Source organism: Aptenodytes patagonicus, chromosome 5 (genome assembly GCF_965638725.1).
Source record: "Aptenodytes patagonicus chromosome 5, bAptPat1.pri.cur, whole genome shotgun sequence".
Classification (NCBI taxonomy): Eukaryota; Metazoa; Chordata; class Aves; order Sphenisciformes; family Spheniscidae; genus Aptenodytes; species Aptenodytes patagonicus.
Window position 1 is genome coordinate 67,779,016 of NC_134953.1, and position 18,667 is coordinate 67,797,682.

Here is an 18,667-nt window from a genome sequence, read left to right on the forward strand (position 1 = left end):
ATCAGCAGGTGATCTATAAAGCAGCTTACAAAAGTTACCTGCAGGTATAACTGGGAGCCAGCTCTGACATCCTGTCGCTGCCTGCAAGCTGTTGTGCTTGGTAGGTGGGTCACATCAGTTTTTTCATCATCAGTGCTTTGAACTGAAGCTTGTAGCTTCAACAGTAAAATTGGAGGGGGAGTGCGTGTGTGTTTTTTTTTAAAAACATTACTATATTTGATCTCAGAATATGTTATTACATCCTTTTTCTGCTGCCAAACAGTGCTGGGATACAGGGTGGTGGTCTATGGGACTTCCCCCCTGACCTCCCAAAAGAAAAAAAAAAAAAACCAAAACCCGCCGCCTGCTAAGGTTGCCTTTCAGTCAGGGAATATTGAAGTACTGGTCCAGAGAAAAGATGTCTTAAAAGGTATCTGCAAAGAGAGGTCAGTCAGCTTGCCATATCCATCATGAATAACAACAAGTAGTTAAGGGTTGAAATTGCAGCAGAATATATTTAGGTTAGGCATTAGGTGCGGGGACAGGCTTTCAAGCCATAAGAATAACGAAAACAGATTGTAGAGATATGCTGGAGAGTGCTGGTATGCTAATCTCTTTTGATTTACAGCTCCCAAAAAAATATACCAGTGGAGGTATGAATAGCTGCATAATGAATTCCAGTCTGTTGATAACAAACTCGTTTTTCTGATACTTTTGAGACATCTTAGGATTAATTTTTGGACCTCTGCAGCCTGAAGATCACTGTACAAATTGGTGGACGGGGACATTTAGTTTATTTTCAAAGACAATCTGATGGGAGAGGGTAGAGCTAAAGTCTTTTAAATCTCAGGAGAAGGGGATGAACTATGCAACCTCTGAAGATTTTTTTTTTTTCCCCCAGATGTTTTCCTAGTATTCCCTAGTTTATTGTAGGACACTAGCGTAGAAGAATGACACTGTTTAACTCCTGGCCTGCACAGTGTAACTGCAGAATAACAGCACAATAATTCTCTGCAAGATCTAAAGACAAAGCTCAAACCAGCTGGACATCACCTTGTCCATAAGTCCTTGCTTTATTTTAACTCTAAGACTAGAGCGTAGAGAGTGCTGTAGCAAAACACTGTGAACATACAAAGAGGCTGTATCTGCCAGCTGCAGCAAATCATCAGATCACAGGATTAGGGATCACTTGTTTCTTTTTTTTAAGCCAAGACCAAACAAATGGAATATTTATTATTTGTGCAATTTATTTTGTATGTATAGGACTTGTTTTAAACTGAATTGTCTTCAGTGACTTTTCTGCATTGATAATACTTTCTTAATTAGAGAAAGTGCTGAAAATGTTAAGCTAGTTGAATGAAAAGCATAGCAGACAATATAAACTTTACAAACTGTAATGCAGGTGTTGTACACATGCTGAAAAGTGCTGAGTGAACATGTCTTTGTTGTGTCCTAGTCACAGGCAAATAAATGTGGAGTTTCTTCATATTGTCCTGGTCTTGAGGTAAAATGGTTTGGAAATCCAGGTGGAGGGAAGGGCAGAGAGGGTATGATTATTCCCCCAGTCTTGGGCTGTTCTCTTGAGCGGGAAGTACCTATAACTGGAATGTACCACCCTTCCCAGTTTTTGTACTGGTCTTGTAGGGCTGGGGTAATGGTATTGAGGGGAAGAATTACTATAATATTGTTTAGGAGAATGGTCTCTTATTTCTGAATGTCCTTCTCTCTTTATTTTGTTGACTCTCAATTGTCTTTCCTCTTTGCAAGTGACATGCTTTCTACTCTCTTATCCTTCATCTGGAATGCAGATCTGTACTTCCCTGTACTTGATTTATAGTCTCTCTTGCCTTCACACAAATATTTTATAAATAGTCTGGTTGCATTTGATGCTTTTTTCCAAAGGAAATATGTTTTTCTCAGCTCCAAACGGAATATGTTTAAATGTAAATGTGGTATAGTAGCGATAGTAACCCTGGTAAAATACTGGGTTATAGAATACCCTTAGTGGGAAACACCCATCCCATTTCTTTAAGGTACTGGAGAACTACTTACTTCACTTCTGCTTAGGCTCTGTCTACATCTCTGGAAGGCAGGTAGGCAGGAGGTATGTAGTATGCAGCAGGGATAAGCCAGTAATTACATATTTGCAATTCTTTCCTTATGATGGGGAACATTATCCTGGTGTATGCTACTGAGCAGTAGAAGTTACTTTGTTCATTAAGGCTTTGGGCAGGCCATACAGATAGGCTCTTCATTGCTATTTCACTCATTCTGTCATGAGGAGGTTTTGGGGAGGATAGTGGTACCTGTAAAGGCAGCCATGACAAGGTGGTGTGCTTTGTAAGGTTCAGGGCAGAACAGAGCCTTACCTTGACCTCAGATACTTTCAAAAGGTCTGTGGGTCAAAGTGCACTGCAAAATAGATGTTTGATTTTGTTCCCTTCAAGAGCTAAAAAGACCTTTGGATTTGATTAAAATTAGCAGAATACCTTCTCCAGATTCAAAATACCTTATTTCATAAAATGCTAAAGTTGGTTGAAAGTTCAGAACATTGTTCACCTTTAAAGCCTAATACTATTTGAAATATGTTTCTTTGTTTTGTATCAGTAGTGTCAATAGATACACTTGTTTAATAGAGGTGTATACAATCCCTGGAACCTTATTCCCTGCAGTAGGGTAGAGCAGCAAGCCGGTTTTAATATTTCAGGTAAATACTGTAGTTCTCTAACATAAACAGTACTAAAGACTGTTAAAGGGACATTGGAGGGAAGTGGAATCTTAAGTGGCACAGGAGAGAGGCATAAGGGATGACAGTACTGCCAGTGGCTGTGGAATATAAAACATCCAGGAATAATTGTTGGTAGGCATAATATTTAGAAAGTCTGTGCTGTCCCCATTCTGTGCTTATAAGGAGTTGAGCCTTTTAGATTTTACATGTTTAAAATTACCTTGTCTTGGTACTCAGAGTAAACTCATCAAAACCCACTGGAACGGTTCAGTTGCAATGTATCACATTTGCTGGCTGAGGTTCAGAGCCTTATCATCTTACACAGGCTTCTGTATGGGTTCCCTAGATGCCGTCTTTTCCAAAACATACTTTGGGCTTTTGTGTTAAATACAGCTTGCTTCCAAAGACAAGCTTGCTGGCTTTGGGGTCTGTGGTCTCCTCAATACACCCGATACTGTTGACCCAGTAGTGATGTGGTAGCTTTGCTGGCAGAAACTTGGATCAGCTGGGGCTGGAAGGGCAGGCATCAATCAATAGCATTGCTAAAGGTGAAGTTTTTGTTGATGGTGTTTTCTTATTCAATGGAGAATCTTTCCTGCATCGCAGTCCTAGAAGTCCCTTTTCTCTGTGATTTAGTTATGTTACTCTTGTGTGCCCTTGTATCTTTCCTGTTAAGAAAGAAAAAAATCATCTCCTTACCCACTGCATTCTAGTTGTCAGTATATATTCACAAGAATAGGCTGTTAAGGCTTTGCAAGGTATGTGGTTGGGTGGGTGCATGTATTTGTTCCAGAAATTTTGAAGGAGGTAGGATTCGGTCAGTGTGACCTTAGAGAAATGGGAAGTAAGGACGGACAGGTTGGTTGTGAAGCAGTACTGTACGAGATGCCAGTGGGAGGACTGTCAATAGAGAAAAGGGTTTTAGCATATAGATGTGTCCATATGGACCTTTCTTAACCTATTTTCAGCTCATTGAAGTTAGTCATCTGGTTTGCTAAAGTGGTCAGATACACAACAGTTAATATGATTCTCCCCCCACCCCCCGCCTGTTACTCTGGAAAAACTTTTGTATGGACAAGCTTCTGGCATGTTTTCATCTTGGAATATATAGATTTGCAGTGTTGTTTCTAGAACACAAAACAGTTTTGATGATTCTGCAAGATAGATTCATTTGCTTTAAACTTGAAAAACAAGGTGTTAATCTTTCAGTAATAGCTGGTTTTCACAAGAACTTTTAATATCTGTCTGTATCTGGGAAGACTTTGGTTTGGTACATGATTAATATTTTAATCCGTCATTTAGTGTTTTAATGGGCTCACATTTCTATAATTCTATAAAATCCAACACGAGTGATGCTTTGCATTTTTAGATGCTAGATTTTTCAGCAGCTGGATACAATTTAAACAATGTTTTCCACAGTATTTTTAATTAACAGAACTATCCTTTATATTCAAGTAACCGTTTTGGGGGGTCTAGCTGTGTGATACAATTGAAAGAAACAAGTAAATGATGGCAGAATTGTATTATAGTTACTCTGGTGCATAATACCTCAGGTGTGTGAGCACTACCAGTTGTACGTGCCGTTCTGGAACATCTACATTTGTCCTCTCAAAAGGTAGCCGTATTTCAATCATGTAGACAGACAGAAGGTGCGTCTAGACAATTGTATTAATGGAAGCTGAAAGCAAAATGAAAGTAAGTTTGTTTTGTAGACACTTTATGTAGGTGAACTTGCCATTAACTGTAAATAAACAATCTCAACTTGAGAAGACATAGCTCACCAGTTGTTACAACAACTCTTGAAGTAGTAATGCTGCACTGGTGTCTTTTATAGTAAGGCCTAATAATGCATGCGACGTTGAAGCAAGATTTATAATGACATTGTTTTAAAAGGGCTGTGCACCCAAATATGATTATCTTATTCAATAAAATGTTTCTTATAATAGTAAGACCAAGCCATGTTCTGCTTTTTTTTGGAAAACAGGATAATGAAATTTCATGTGTGGCTTTTTGATATCCTTAAGGAAATCAGTAGCATGCTTTTGACTTCTCCTAGGTTGGGCTCCAGGCTGTGCGTCGTTATTTCTGTGAATGCATCGGATTAATCAGAAGTTGTTAGAAAGAGATCATATTTTAGTGAATGCATATGGTATTAATTCTTTATCATAAACTAACATACACCTGTTAAATGACACTACTCTTCAGAGTAGCTAAGTGGAAAGGTCTGTTGTGTATGTTTAGGCATATCTGCTTGATTAAATAACTTTAAAAGAGCTGCACAGAAAGAAAACTGATGAGGGAAGTAAATTCTGTTCTGCCTTATGCATCCATTAAATTGTTCACTAATTTTTCTGAATGCTTTTGCAACCCAGCTGACATCTGATCTTTAGGAATATTACTGAAATCCCAATTGAGTTGGCCAGTTAGAAAAACAATCTTTGCTTTTTTTAAGTAAATATGTTCTATTTAGAGAAATACATAGAAATGCAGTGAAGTGAGCTGAAATTGTGGCAGGGATAGACAGGTGTTGTCCCTGTGACCTTTTACAGCTGCTATTAGCTGGATTGATAAATGTATAATGAAGGGTAAAAGTTTACTTTTATGCTGGTTTTCTGCTAGAGGCTCCAAGTCTTTGTGATTTGCTGTTGCAGGAGACAAGAAATGGAATTAATGTAATTAATAGGATTCTAGGTAGACAGCAGAGGTGAAGGGACCTGAGGAGGTTTGCAAGGAACATCGAGGTAGAAAAAGCATCCAGTAAAACTTGTCTGTTTCAGAAATGTGCGCTGCAGTATGTAATGTGAGCGAAGGTTAGAAGCCCTGGTTTCAGGTATTCCCAGAGAGGTTGTGTGCTAGAACGGCATGGCATGGCAGGTGATCTTTTATCTCGGGGCAGATTTTGCTTCCCATCAGGCTTTTACAGTTTTGTAGGTAAAGGTAGGAGATGGAAGAGGAAGTAATAGGAAAAATGCACTGCTGATAAGGCTAATCTATGCATTTTCTTAGGAGTTTTGAAACATCTTGATCCATTCCCAATGAGTAATTTCATATCGCAGTTCAGGGGCCTTGATTAGCTTGTCTCTTTAGTCTTACATTCTGGTTGATGTAGGTCTTGGCATATTGAATACCTCCTTGGTTCCTACTGTCAGGTATATATGGAAAGCTCAGCTTGAGAGTCAAAGCTTTAGAAACTCTCTCTGGTTTAGAGATTAACTCTAGTCAAGTCTATGGCAGGAGTAGAAATGAAAGTTAACGGAAGGATTAAAACAACTGTGTAACTATATTCAACTGTAACACAGCAAGAACACTTTACTAATGGTGTATTAGAGGATGGGGTTTTTGTCCTGGACTATATATGTTCCTTACTGTAGTCTGTGCCTCTTCTTTAAATTGAATATGCTTGTGTGTTTCTTCCATTTTCATGTCAAACTTTTAGTATTTATTTAGACAAATACACTATGAAATCTGATAATACGAAAGGGCATCTGACAACTTTCACTTGTTTATTTGACTCAGAGACAAATATTACTTCTTCCACTTGAATGTTAAATGATATGGCGAAGGATATTTAGATATGAAACTTAAGCACTTTCCAAGGGAAAAAAGTACTTTTGTAATAACAAAAACTTATGAAAAGAGGTTGCTATGAAATAAGTTAAAACATTTTTAATGCAACATGTAAAAATTGATATTGAAATTATTTTTTTTAAAGGTTAATTAGAACTGTTAACAAGTGGAACCCAAGTGCTAAACAGAGCTTAATGTTTTATTTATGTACATTACTTACCAAAGACTTCTTCATTTTGATCAGTGAAAGCATATTTTGGGGTAGTTGACAGACAACCTTTTTTTCTTCACCAAAGCTCATTAATGCAGATTTCATTGTTCTGAAAGGAAGTATGCCTTTATAGAACATCTCATTTAGTGATATTATTATTATTTTCTCTTTATTTCTGGAAATACAAATCAGAAAATTCAAACTTGAACTCATTTAAAAGGAGAAAGAGAATTAATTAAATTTGCATTGGTGAGCACTTTCGTTTGCTTTTTCCCTGGATTGGGAGTGGCTACTGGGGATGATCTTTGTCCTTGCTGTTTTCCATAGTGAAGCAGAGACCAGTTTGACTGAACTGTAAATGCAATATGGGAAGAATTGGGAACTTTGCTTGTTCCCCTTCAGGGGATGTGTGAGGGTTTGTTCCACACACATACTCGTGTGCGTGACCAGAGAAAAGCAGACCCTACCTGTACTTTGAGGAATCTCTTCGCTCTATTCATTATTGAGTAGCTGGCAAAGGTCATTTCAGTTCTATGTAGTAATCAAAAAAAGAAACAATGTTGGATATTAGGAAGAAAGGTTAAAAAATGCATGCAGATGCTCCCAGATCTTGAGCATTTTATGCAGTTTTGGTGACCTTATATCTAAAAGATACAGTAAAGGCTAGGAAAGCTTTCACAAATAGTCTGACTTAGCTTGGAAGAGAGATGACTCGATGGGTATGTATATCGTATAAAATCATGAGTATCATGAGAAACTGCATAGAATGCGGTTGAGCACTTTGGTAGCACAAGAAAACATCACAAATTTACACAAAGCAGAAGTAAACGCTGCCCCCTCTCGTGAGGCAAAAATGTATTAATGTGTTTAACAAGAAAGCAATTCAACAGATTTACATAGAAGCACTGACTGGTAATAAAATATAGTACAGACTCTGGCTTGAAAGTCTGAGAAAGTATCCTGGGACCCCTGATGCTATTTGCTCTTTGTTCTTGCACATTTTTTTCTTAAGAATGTATTGTAGGTTGCTGTCAGAGAAGGTGATTGAGAGGCTTTGGGTCCTGCCCATTGTGATTTTGTGATATTATTGTCAGTAGTATGGTAGGTTATGGAAGTGGTCTTAGGTAGGTTGAAGGTGTAATGTTGGACAGGATTCAGAGCGTGTGTGAGTGGAGGCTGTAAAACGTAGGACGTGGGCTAATCCTGGAGACTGAAGGGTTTCAGTAGTATAATTTACAACACTTCATCTAACAGCAAGTTTTTTGCTTTAGCAAAAAGTATTGCATTTTAATGTAACATACCTTGTTCTTTTTGTGATACTACACACCCAGGAAGGCGATGACTGAAGAGCAGTATATATGCTTATTGAAATAAGGAGCCAGCTACAGGCTGTGTCAGCATATAGTGTATTGGCATACAGCCTTCAGTACCTTGCTCATGCCAGGAAACACAACTTCAGAAGGGCTCAAGACACGACTTTGAATTTACCATCTGAAGTGTGCCTTCTGTACACTATTTGAAGAGAAGTGGGTGGAGATTAATTTAAGCCTCTTGCTTTAATTTACTGCAACCTCAGTGCAGAGCCTCCCAGTAATACTGACACCCACAAGTCAGATTGTTTCAGAATAAAGGTTACAGAAGTATCAAAATACTTGATAGAAGGTTTGAGATGATGTGGAGGTCATTCCTTTAACAAGTATAAGGTTTTCTGATCAGCAGTGCCTAATTTATGCTAACTGTGCAAACATGATGTTTGCAAGATTTGGACATCAGTCCAAAATGTCATGTCTAGAAGTTGCACTAGTCTGTCTATGCGCACGGTAGATACTGCTCCTTAATGAACTGCCCTGGTCACTGATACTAACAATGATATCAAAGTAGCAGGTTGGGAGACCTGAATCTTCTGCAAAATGTTTTCGAAATTGATGGTTGGAGTTTTGCAAAGAGTTTCACCTTGATTTTGATTGTGCTGAAATATAGGAAGATGTCTTGCAGCAACACAAGCTTTGCAAACTGTTGATGTGCTTTCCTTTTCCATTTCTTTTTCCAGAGGTACTGGGAACCTTTTTTGTGAAGTGGAACCTGGGTATTGTACTTCTGTGGTGGTTTTATTTTTGTTGTGTACTCAGACCTAGTTCCTGCTTCAAAACTAATTCTCTGGTGTTCATTTATTTAAATACCCTTAAATCCAGAGAACAGTTCTGTGTGGGTTTTGCTCTGTTTAGGTCCATTTTTCACATTGCTGTGAATCGTTCTCAAGGTTCATTAAATCAACTTCTTAAATTATGACTTCTGTCAATAGTTTGACATGGCTTAATTGCTATACAGTTCGTTCTGAAAAGCGTATTTATTCAGAAGGTAATTAATCTTGTTTAAATATAGTCAACTGCATTGACTTTGTCCCTGTTTTGTCTTCTACTTACTACTCAAACATTTGGTAGCAGCCTCAGAAGGTCACATCTAAAGGAGTTCTGTACCTGTGTTGAGTTCAGCATGGTGGGAAGACTGTTCTGTCTGCAGTAGATGTTCCAGCATGTCCCTATACACACTGAAAAATTACTCTTTAATATAAAAACAGGTCTTGATAAGTTAGCGCTTTTGTTGTTTGCAATGTGATGCTTACTAGCTTGTGGTACGGGGTGGCATGCTCAGAAGGTTCCCGGGTCAGTATTGTGTATGGCCATGTCCACTCTGGTTTTGCCTCATCTTGGCTGGTAGTTTGTAGGGGTTGTGAGGCTGCTTGTTGTTACTCTACCTCCAGAAATGTGATCATGGCTCACAGCTTAGGTGCAAAAATGTTTCCCTCTTTCCAAATTCCCCTACACAACAATAACGTCTAGTTCCAGAATGAAAAAATGATATGAAAATGAGGGGGGTTTATTAAAGGGAATGACCCAGAGGATAAAAAAGTGGTGATTGTTTTACTATTCCCTGTGCATGTTTATTTTGAGCCTCTATCAAAACCATCTTAAAAACTTAAAAAAAAAAATCAACATGCTTAAAGAATGGCATAACAAGTGCAGCAAAAACCAAAACTGATCAAAGAATGGAACCATATCCAAACGAGGAAAATAAACTCAAATATAAAGGCATAATAAGGCATGCCTAACGGGATCCTGAGAAACAGCTGATGGCATCAAAACAATAATAAAACTTTTCAGACATTTCAGGAGCAGTCAACCTATCTGTTTGCTTCTGGTTAGGTAAGATGATTCAAGGAAAAAGAGGCCATAGCAGAGAAACTCTTTTTTTTGTTGTTGGTATTTTCTGTGGAGGAGTTAATGGAATACTGGATGTATTACTATCGTGAGTCTCTTGAGAGGGGAGTCTGGCTGTATTGGAGCAGGTGAGGAATGATGTGGGCACATAGAGGAGATGAGGCATGTGGAATGGCCAAGCCTACCTGTGGCCTAGAGTCTTGTTATTATTTTAGCAGCAGGTTTTAAAATTGCTATCAAGTGTGGAATCCCTTTCATCAGCTGCATGCAGTTTCTCCACTCTTCCCTTTATTCTGATTCTGCTTGTTTGTATTGCCCTTTTGTAAACTAAATCTGGGAAGTGATCATTTAAAAGCAAAAATGCCCTTTTCGGGGACCTTTTTCTTTTAATTAGATTACTTCAGTTTTTGTTTTGATCAGAGATCAAATAGCTTTTGGCACTTGCATTATAGTTGCTCAATTTCTCCTTCTGTTCTTCTCTCTAGTCATACTTTGTCATGTTTATGCTGCTTGTATTGATGGGGTTTTGTTTGTTTTTTATAGTGACTACAGTTCCTGTCTCACCTCTTTGATGGAAGAGGACTATGACCCAGAAGTGAACTCTCCACTGTAGAACAAGAAACTCTTGTGGAATAATTTGTGTCCCTTTAAAAGCAGCACCCAGTCTACAAAAAATAGAGTAGAAGAGATTATTTTTGGACCTGGCATTTTTTTGTTCATGTGACCTATGTTTCAGCATGTAAATGGTGAAAAACGGGGAGATAAACATTTGTGCCTGCTTTTGAGCTTTATATCAAGTAGTGCTTAGCTCTGTGGAGCATTAACCAAGTTACGTGAAGACCAGAGTATATCCTAACATTCATTTTTTAAAATACTATACCTTTTTTTAGCAGATGTATGTGATAAAAATGAAGTTTATATTTTAAGAGCACTTGGGCAGATGCTTCTTGTTTAGATCTCAGCATTTAGGGCAAACGTTTTTATGTAACATTGTCCTTTTTCCAGAGTGTTCAGGTTGATCTGCTGCAGATCATGAATTATCCAGCAGACTTGAGTGTATCTGTTCAGTATTAACCATGGTGTTGCTCTGAATGTTGTCATGCAGACTTGACAAACCTTTTTGTAATGTAAAGGCTGACTTCTGTACTACCACGACCAGAGGAAATTTAATGAGGTGAACGTGGTCGTGGCTTTTTTAAAAAAATATAAATTACCTTCTTAGGTATTTTTTTTTTGTAGTGAGAGTGCAAAGAGAGGTTAAAATGAGCAGCTGAGGGGGTGAGGGCACAGTTGGCACGAAGTGCGGCCTCTTGTGCTCCGCTTTGAGACGCACTATTGCCTCAAGGCTGGCCTTACAGCATACTGGAGAAGGAAGGAACCCGAAGGTCAGTGAAGCACAGAAACTGAGGACATTGGACTGCAGAGGCCAAACTCAGGGTAAGTGATCATATGTACCTTTTCTTTGCTTGTATAGTGTTGGCTTATTCATAGATAAATTAAAGTTGAAAAATGAAGCAAAATGGTAAACTGGAAAACCTTCCACAAAAAGGCAGAGTTCAGTTACACAGAGCAATAATGGAATTTTCATTGTTTTGAGCAGTGGAAATGTTGGAAAGAACAATTCAGTTTCAGATTCTTCAGTGAGACACCTCAGCTGGTCTTCAGTTGAACTTCCATTGAGATCCTTCAACCAGCTTGTGTTCTGTTCCTAACCATTTGGTTTCTTAGCTATGAAAGCAGTTTCAGCATAGGATATTCCCTGGTGTATAGAAGTTGGTGGATCTGGATACAATTTTAAGTTGGGGGTGCAGGAGCTGGCATATGGTTGTCTTTCAGGTCTCTGATCTGCTCTCAATGTCTCTAACATCATCATCGGTTTGGTCATATTTGATTTACAGCCTCTGGAATAAAACATGCAGTAATCACCCCCTTGTAAAGTGAGACAATGAACAATGAAGGAATGTACCCCAAATTCTGTAATGTCTTGACTTTATACATCTGTGCATTGTATGGCTTTTGTATGCTGTTTGTTCTGTTTTCCACCTCCACGCCCATCCTATCATGAATTTCATGGGTGTGTTAATTGTAAACAGGAAGTAAATGGGAATGTCTAAGTTCCTACCTGTTTTGGTCAGAGGAACAAAGTCAGCAGGAAAAAAAAAATGCTTAAGTGTAATATGAAAAACTACAGCACTTTTCCCCCTATTCATATAGGCCAAGTTTTGGGAAATAAATTGTATTATTATTTCAGTTTGGAAAAGATGACAGTCAGGGAATGTTCTTTTCATTTACAGATCCTGGCCATGAGGTTTGATGCCTCATTTTATTGAAGGGAGACACTGGACCTAAATGGCGCAGCATGACTTTGTTCCTGCCTGGCTTAACTTCTCAACGCCACAGTCAACCAAGGTAACATTAATACAGATCACCTCCTTTTACAGCTATGGCAATAATAAAAAGCAAAAAATTGCCCCAATGTTTTGTTGAACTTAAAATGTTTAATTTTAATTTCTTTTGTGTTTTTAAAGAAGGCTTTTGGAAACTTACTAAGGTGAAAATCATTTTTGTTGTCTTTGTTTCAACAAATGTATCCCTTTTATTTCAGAGGCGGAACAATCTTTGCGTTCAGACATGGAAGTAGTTCAGTGTCTTTGCGTTGAGACTTGAGTGGGATCCCAAGTAGAAGATCATTAAAGAAATGGCCCTAAATCTGTGGGAGTCAAGACCTGAGCTGCCACTTATTTACAATTCAGAATATAATTTGGGTTTGATTTATGAAAATAATCTGACCCTTGCTGAGTAGTAGATTGATGATAAGCCCTTGGGCTCTACCTCCAAACTCAGAAATACTCATTAGTTTTTTTGCAACCTTGAAATGAGGGCAGTTTACCTGTCACATTCTTTCTAAAACTGGTTCCAGAAGCAGCTTAGGTTGACCCAGGAAGTCTGGTTTAGGACTTTAACAATTTGTGTTAGTTGTGCATGGCGTTGGAGAAAAACATTTTAATAGCAAACCAGATCATGATGGACAACATTGATGAACAAGAAAGAATACAGCTTTCACCTTCATGCTTAAATACGAGGACACAAAAGTAATTTCAGGATATTTGATCCAAATCTCTGAATTTTCTATAAATGAGGGAAAGTGAAGAGTAAAAGATGCTTTGGAATCTTAATGCTAGAAGCATTAATGTTTTCTACAGCATCATAGTAGTTTCAGTCCAAAAGTGCTTTAACTTACTTGAGTATCTCTGAATTTTAGTCAGACTGATTGGATCCTCCATTGCTGTCTGCTCTTCTGTCTTAAGAGGGAGTGAATGAATGAGCACCTGTGTATCATAAAATTTCTTAAATGAATTTTGCAGAAGGTATTTGTTTGCAAAGACCGCTGGTAAGATTAGTGTGTTAGGTTCTCTCTGATTCTGTGTAAGACACGCGGATTTGTGTGCCATTCTGATCAGGTTCACGTGATTGTTGATGTTGGCTGAGCAATGCAGATACGAATGCTGTATTGAAAACTAGTACAGGAATGTGGGGTTTGGGGTTTTTTTCAATTAACAAAATGTCACTGTTGGACTGACAGGCTCCTGGAGTGCCCTAATGAATGCTTCATTACATCACATTTTACTTTCTGCAGTCCCCTGCAGCCACCTTTGAGAAACATGGAGAGCATCTTTCACGGGGAGAGAGCCGCTTTGGGGTGAGCCGTAGGAGACACAACTCTTCTGATGGATTTTTCAATAATGGGCCCCTCCGAACTGCGGGAGGTGAGTAGGAAGGATCAGAATGCATCCTGAGAGCAAACATTTTGGAATATTCTACAGAATGAAGAATTCTGCAGAATATAAACAACATTTTCCAAAACTGGACCTTTTCAAAACATCCTGTAAGAAACTTGTGCTATTCTCTTCTCCCATGCCATGTGCTCAGGCCTTAAGGGGGTTCTGTGGTAGCTGTATGTGCATTGTGTAGCTTGGTTTGTTTTCTGATATAATCGCACAGTAGCTTAATAAGTTTGGCTTTGTAGTTACTTAGTGAACACTGACTTAACAACAAGAAAAACAGGCTGATATTTCCAGTATTCTGCACGCTGTGTTGACTTTTTTATTTGCATACTTATCTCCTTTTGTTTAGACTGCTGGCATCAGCCGTCACTTCTCCGCCATGATTCTGTAGATTCTGGTGTTTCTAAAGGAGCTCATGTTGGGCTTTCTGGCAGTCAGCCTGGCTGGCATGGTCCCTCACGGGGCCATGATGGTGTGAACCAGCGTGGTGGAGGAGGAACTGGAGTTCATCGCCACTGGAATGGCAACTTCCATTCTCGGAAAAGTTCTGCCTTTCAAGAAAAGCTGCCTGTTGAATCCAGGGAAGAGAAGAAGGAAGATAAAGAGCAGTTGCAGTTTGAGGAAGAAGACTTTGTAAGTGTGTAGCTTCTCACTAGAAGTGGCAGCTGTGAGAATTGGCTTTTCAGATCTCATTTTTATTAGCATTGATAGGCAGCAAGGATCTAGAGTTGCATTCCATTCCATGTCTGAGATCACAACAGATTTAACAAAATAATGCCAGTGCTGACAGGATGCTAATTGGTACCCAGAGTCCTCGGGATTTGATGACCTGTTGGATTATGGGTTTTAGCACATTACTATATTTTGCCAAATGGTTATTGTGAACTGAAGACAGCATTCTAACACACAAGCCAGATCTTCAGCAAAACCCATAAGGTGACACTTTGGTCTGCCACAGGACGAGAAGTTGTATTGACTTTGTGGCTTTGCTTACAAAGCCTTTATTTGCTCCTAAGTACATCTGTTTGGCTATCTTCAGTCTGCCTGCTGTTCCTGTTTCCTGCATTCTGGTACATGTTGGTGTTTGTGATAACCTTCCCAAGCTTGTTCATGACATGTGCTCAGAGCTTTGCAACCATCTGTCTTGAATCTTCTGGAATAGTATTTTGTTATCAGAGATGTTTTCCTATCTCTCTGTTAATCTGTGGATCGGGATTGCTTGACCCATTTCTTCCATCAGTATCTCCAATTCATCAACTTTCTTCTTATCCAGCATTCTGATTCATGTGGTATTATCAGTATGATAGTCTCTTACATCCTGGCTCTATTTTTACTGGAATATCTTTAGTTTTCCAAACTTTACCAAATAGTACTTGGATTTATGGCTTTCATCCTTACCGTGTGCATTCCTTAATGCTAATGCTTTGAGATATACACACCTCTTCTGCTTTCTCTTTCCAATTTAATTTTTTTTTTCTCCTGTCCCCTGATGATTTTATTGTTACCAGACCACGTATTTTGCTTTTTGCATCTTGTTTCTTGCTTTCTCTAGACTCTTCTTGACCAGTGTAATGAGGTCACTATCATCTGTAAGGTTCTGGTAACTCAGTCCCTTCACCTAATGCAATTCTTCTGACTTCATCTTCAATGCTAAAGCCATTGCTGCCTCCAGTAATGAGAGTTTCTGGTGATAGTGTGCACGGTTGTGTGTATCATCATCTTGAGCTTTTTGCTCTCTTATTCAGCTTTTCGCTCTGGAAGGCTGTTTACAGCTGAAATTGTCGTGGCAGTTTGATGGCACTGCTTCTATTCAGGAAGCTAGGAGTTGGAGTGAAATATATGAATGTCGCACAGCTGCTTCAGGCCAAAATCTAGAGTCTACACTTAAATTGCCACAGGAGCCAGTTTGATTTAAGCTGCTGGGTTTTTTCAGTGAAGTGCCTGGGGAGTGATTGCATGCTCTTGTTCAACTGCTTCTGCTGGGAGTGGTACCCTGCATCACAGGGTGGTTAACGCCTGGAGAGCAGTGATAAAGCTTATGTGTAGACTTCTGTTAATCTGATTTCTCAAGAATACTGTAATTCAGGATTTCTATAAGCCTGTTCTTTAGACGGTCAAAAGCCTGTTGAAATGTAGAAAGTTATTGTAATGGTTGTGGCTGTGTGTTGTTGTAATCTGTCTTGGTCTAAATCTTTCTTCCATGTACTTCTTCATTCTCTTCTTCAGTGCCTTGATGAGTGCCTTTCCCCAACTACATGGCTGTTTCTTCTGTAATTACTTCCCCCGATTTTTTTTAAGATGATAAAACCACACGCTGTCTAGCAGCAAGCTTTGCTAAATAACTCCTGTATATTGTCTTTGCCGTAGTGGTGAAACTAATGTATACTGTGGTTAAGTATGTAGCTGTTAGGCCTGTGTGACCGACGACGGCAACACTTTTCCTGAAAGGTCTGCAAGACGGTCTGTTAGTCTAAGTTCTCCTGTGGTGTGAGCACCCCTGCTATAAAACTGACCCGTAACTAAAAAATGAAGCACTGAAACAGAGGAATTTCTAGGGTCTGAGGCAGGAATTTATGCTATGCTGTGACATTTTTTCCTAACTCTTATAGAACAGGAATGCCTACTACTTCAGAAGCTCATTATTAGAGACTTATGCTGTCGCCATAGTAACTAACGTATGAAGAATTCATTGAAAAGAGGAAAAAGATGGCTTTATTTTGAACTGAAGTTATTTGGGACGGGGGAAGAGCAATAGCTAATCAGGAACGCTTGTCATTAAATGCTTAGATTTTCTGTACTCTGCTTTGAGCTTGGACACATCCTTAGTTATTCCACTAAGTTGAATTCTGATACTGAATCAAAGGTAAGTCTACAGAGAGCACTGAGTCTGCATGCAGTATTGTCCTGAAAAAGTGGACTCTGAAGCTTAACATAAATTTACATGTAGCTTGTCAGTAAATGTATATGGAGTCATTATTCCTTTACATTAGGAGCCTAGTATTGCTTTTGGGTATCTTTTTATTGGTTAATGCATAATTATTGTATAAAAATATTTGGGAAATTAGACTAGATTCTTCATATACTGATGATGTAGATTCTGTTTTATATTTTGAGCTGCTGATTAAATACCTAAATCTTTTATGTGTGTATTGGTTGGTGGAATCTACTTAATCGTATAGTAGAAGACTAAAGGGCCTATCCTGAACCTTCTGATAGTTCTGTTGGAAATACAGCAGAAGCCAAGGAGAATAGAAACTTGATTTTTAGATGTCTTGTGACAAAGCACTCTCTTCTAATTCAGGTGCTGTTCAGAGAAATCTACCTGTACTCTGGGTTGCTAGAAGCATAATGTTATGTTAATACTGAATTTTTTTTTTATATGCGATACAATGATACACTAATTTGCATTGTCTTTTTGCAGCCATCTTTGAATCCAGAAGCTGGAAGACACAACAACCAGAACAAACCTTTAGGAACACCTTCTGGAGTATGGGGTAGGTAAAGGTGTTTACACCGCTGTACAGAATGCTGATGCTGAAGCAGAAAGCTGTAACCAATGTTTAAATGCTAGTTTTGTCACTCAGAAGGATTTTAAAGACTTAAGTGAAGCAGACAGTTTGCAGCTTTCTCTCCTTTGTTGTTTTCCTCCCCCAGTCTTCACTAATCTGTTGGCCTTTTTGTCTACTTGAAACTGTGCTTGTCTTGTCTTAAAAAAACTGCTGGTGGCAGTAATGTCACTGTTCTGCATTTGCTTCCTGTCTTACTGCAGTTACAATTTCATGCAGACATCACTTGAAGGGCAGAGCATATTTGAGTGAACTAGGCATTAGTTCCTGACTTGCGATCTTCATATTAGAAATACAGCAAAACTGTCATAATTCTGTGGTTTGGATTTATTTGATTTTTTTTTTTTTTAAACTCAGAACAGGCTTGCTCTTAATTCTGATGTGGTATGTGAATCTGTGCCTTTTAAAAAAAAAAATAAATAAAATTTGAGTGAAACAAGGTACCAGTTCTAGCAACTAAATGCAGGTTTGTTAATCTCTAGTTAGAATGCAGCTAGATCAGTTGGGTTAGATACTGTATATAGTACAAATACAAAAAAAAAAATCTCAAAACCACTTCTTGCTATAGTACCAGATTGTATTCTTTTTTTCATGTTTGTCAGGTAGCTATTGTTCTGCTCAAAAAATAATGACAATTAGCATTTATGGGGCTTTTACCTGTTTATACTATTACTGTTTTTAAATTGTTCTGCTCCTGCAAATGTGTTGATTTGGCCTAAGAAATATTAATTGTGCTTGTTCGTAAAAGCACTGTGTCTTTTGAGGTATAAGTTAGGCAAAGTATTTTTGCTGTGCTAGTGAATTAACAAAGCTGATCCATGGTTGCTCAAAAAAATGCTAATATCTGTTCCGATTCCTGTAGTATGGTGGAAGGCTGTTAGCTGATGTCACCCATAGGTTTTTCCCTTCAATGTCAAAGGAGCTGTTGTGGTTAAATGAAAAAAGATTGGACTTTGACATCCTTATCCAGTATCTTTGCTGAAAGCTGAAATGAAAGAACAGCTGATAGCAGTCTCAAAATCAGATGTGTAGCGTCTAAGATTGAGAGAGGAGAAACTGGATCAGTATACTGAAGCTGTTCTGAAATACAGTTGTTCAGTTTCATAAACTTTCTCGTTTTATTTTAACAGAAAACCCCCCTAGTGCCAAGCAACCTACCAAGATGCTGGTCATCAAAAAGGTTTCAAAAGAGGATCCTGCCGCCGCCTTCTCAGCTGCATTTACATCACCTGTTTCTCACCTGGCAAATGGCAACAAAGCCACCACTATTGTCCCAAGTGTCTACAAAAATCTGGTTCCTAAACCCGCAGCTCCTCCTTCCAAGGTACAAGGGTTTCCAACCAAGTTAGCGAACTGCAGATCAAGGGAGAACTCTCTCCCTTGACAAGGGAATCAACCCCCTAACAAGTAGCAGGAGTTGGAGTCCAGTAGGTCCTGAGGTAGTGGCCTTTATAGTAGAGGTCTGTTTACCACCAAAATTGTTGTTCCCTGTTAAAATGCCATTTGGTCTTGTCCATATAGAGAACTAACCTCTCTTCTGAAGAAATTAATGTCTGTTTGAATGGATGTGTTCTCATGCATTAGACAAATCCTTATCTTAATTAGACAAAACA

General features: G+C 38.7%; 1 protein-coding gene across 2 annotated transcripts in view; it reads left to right on the forward strand.

The window, feature by feature from the left end:
• Nucleotides 1-18,667, forward strand: part of GPBP1L1 (GC-rich promoter binding protein 1 like 1) — a 33,508-nt gene that overhangs the window by 5,265 nt on the left and 9,576 nt on the right. For both annotated transcript variants that reach the window (XM_076340308.1, XM_076340309.1), the window contains exons 2-7: nucleotides 10,247-11,140; nucleotides 11,998-12,112; nucleotides 13,341-13,470; nucleotides 13,838-14,121; nucleotides 16,910-16,982; nucleotides 18,185-18,378. In XM_076340308.1, the coding sequence (XP_076196423.1) occupies nucleotides 12,053-12,112; nucleotides 13,341-13,470; nucleotides 13,838-14,121; nucleotides 16,910-16,982; nucleotides 18,185-18,378 (741 nt within the window). In that variant the 5' untranslated portion in view covers nucleotides 10,247-11,140; nucleotides 11,998-12,052. The remainder of the gene's footprint in view (nucleotides 1-10,246; nucleotides 11,141-11,997; nucleotides 12,113-13,340; nucleotides 13,471-13,837; nucleotides 14,122-16,909; nucleotides 16,983-18,184; nucleotides 18,379-18,667) is intronic.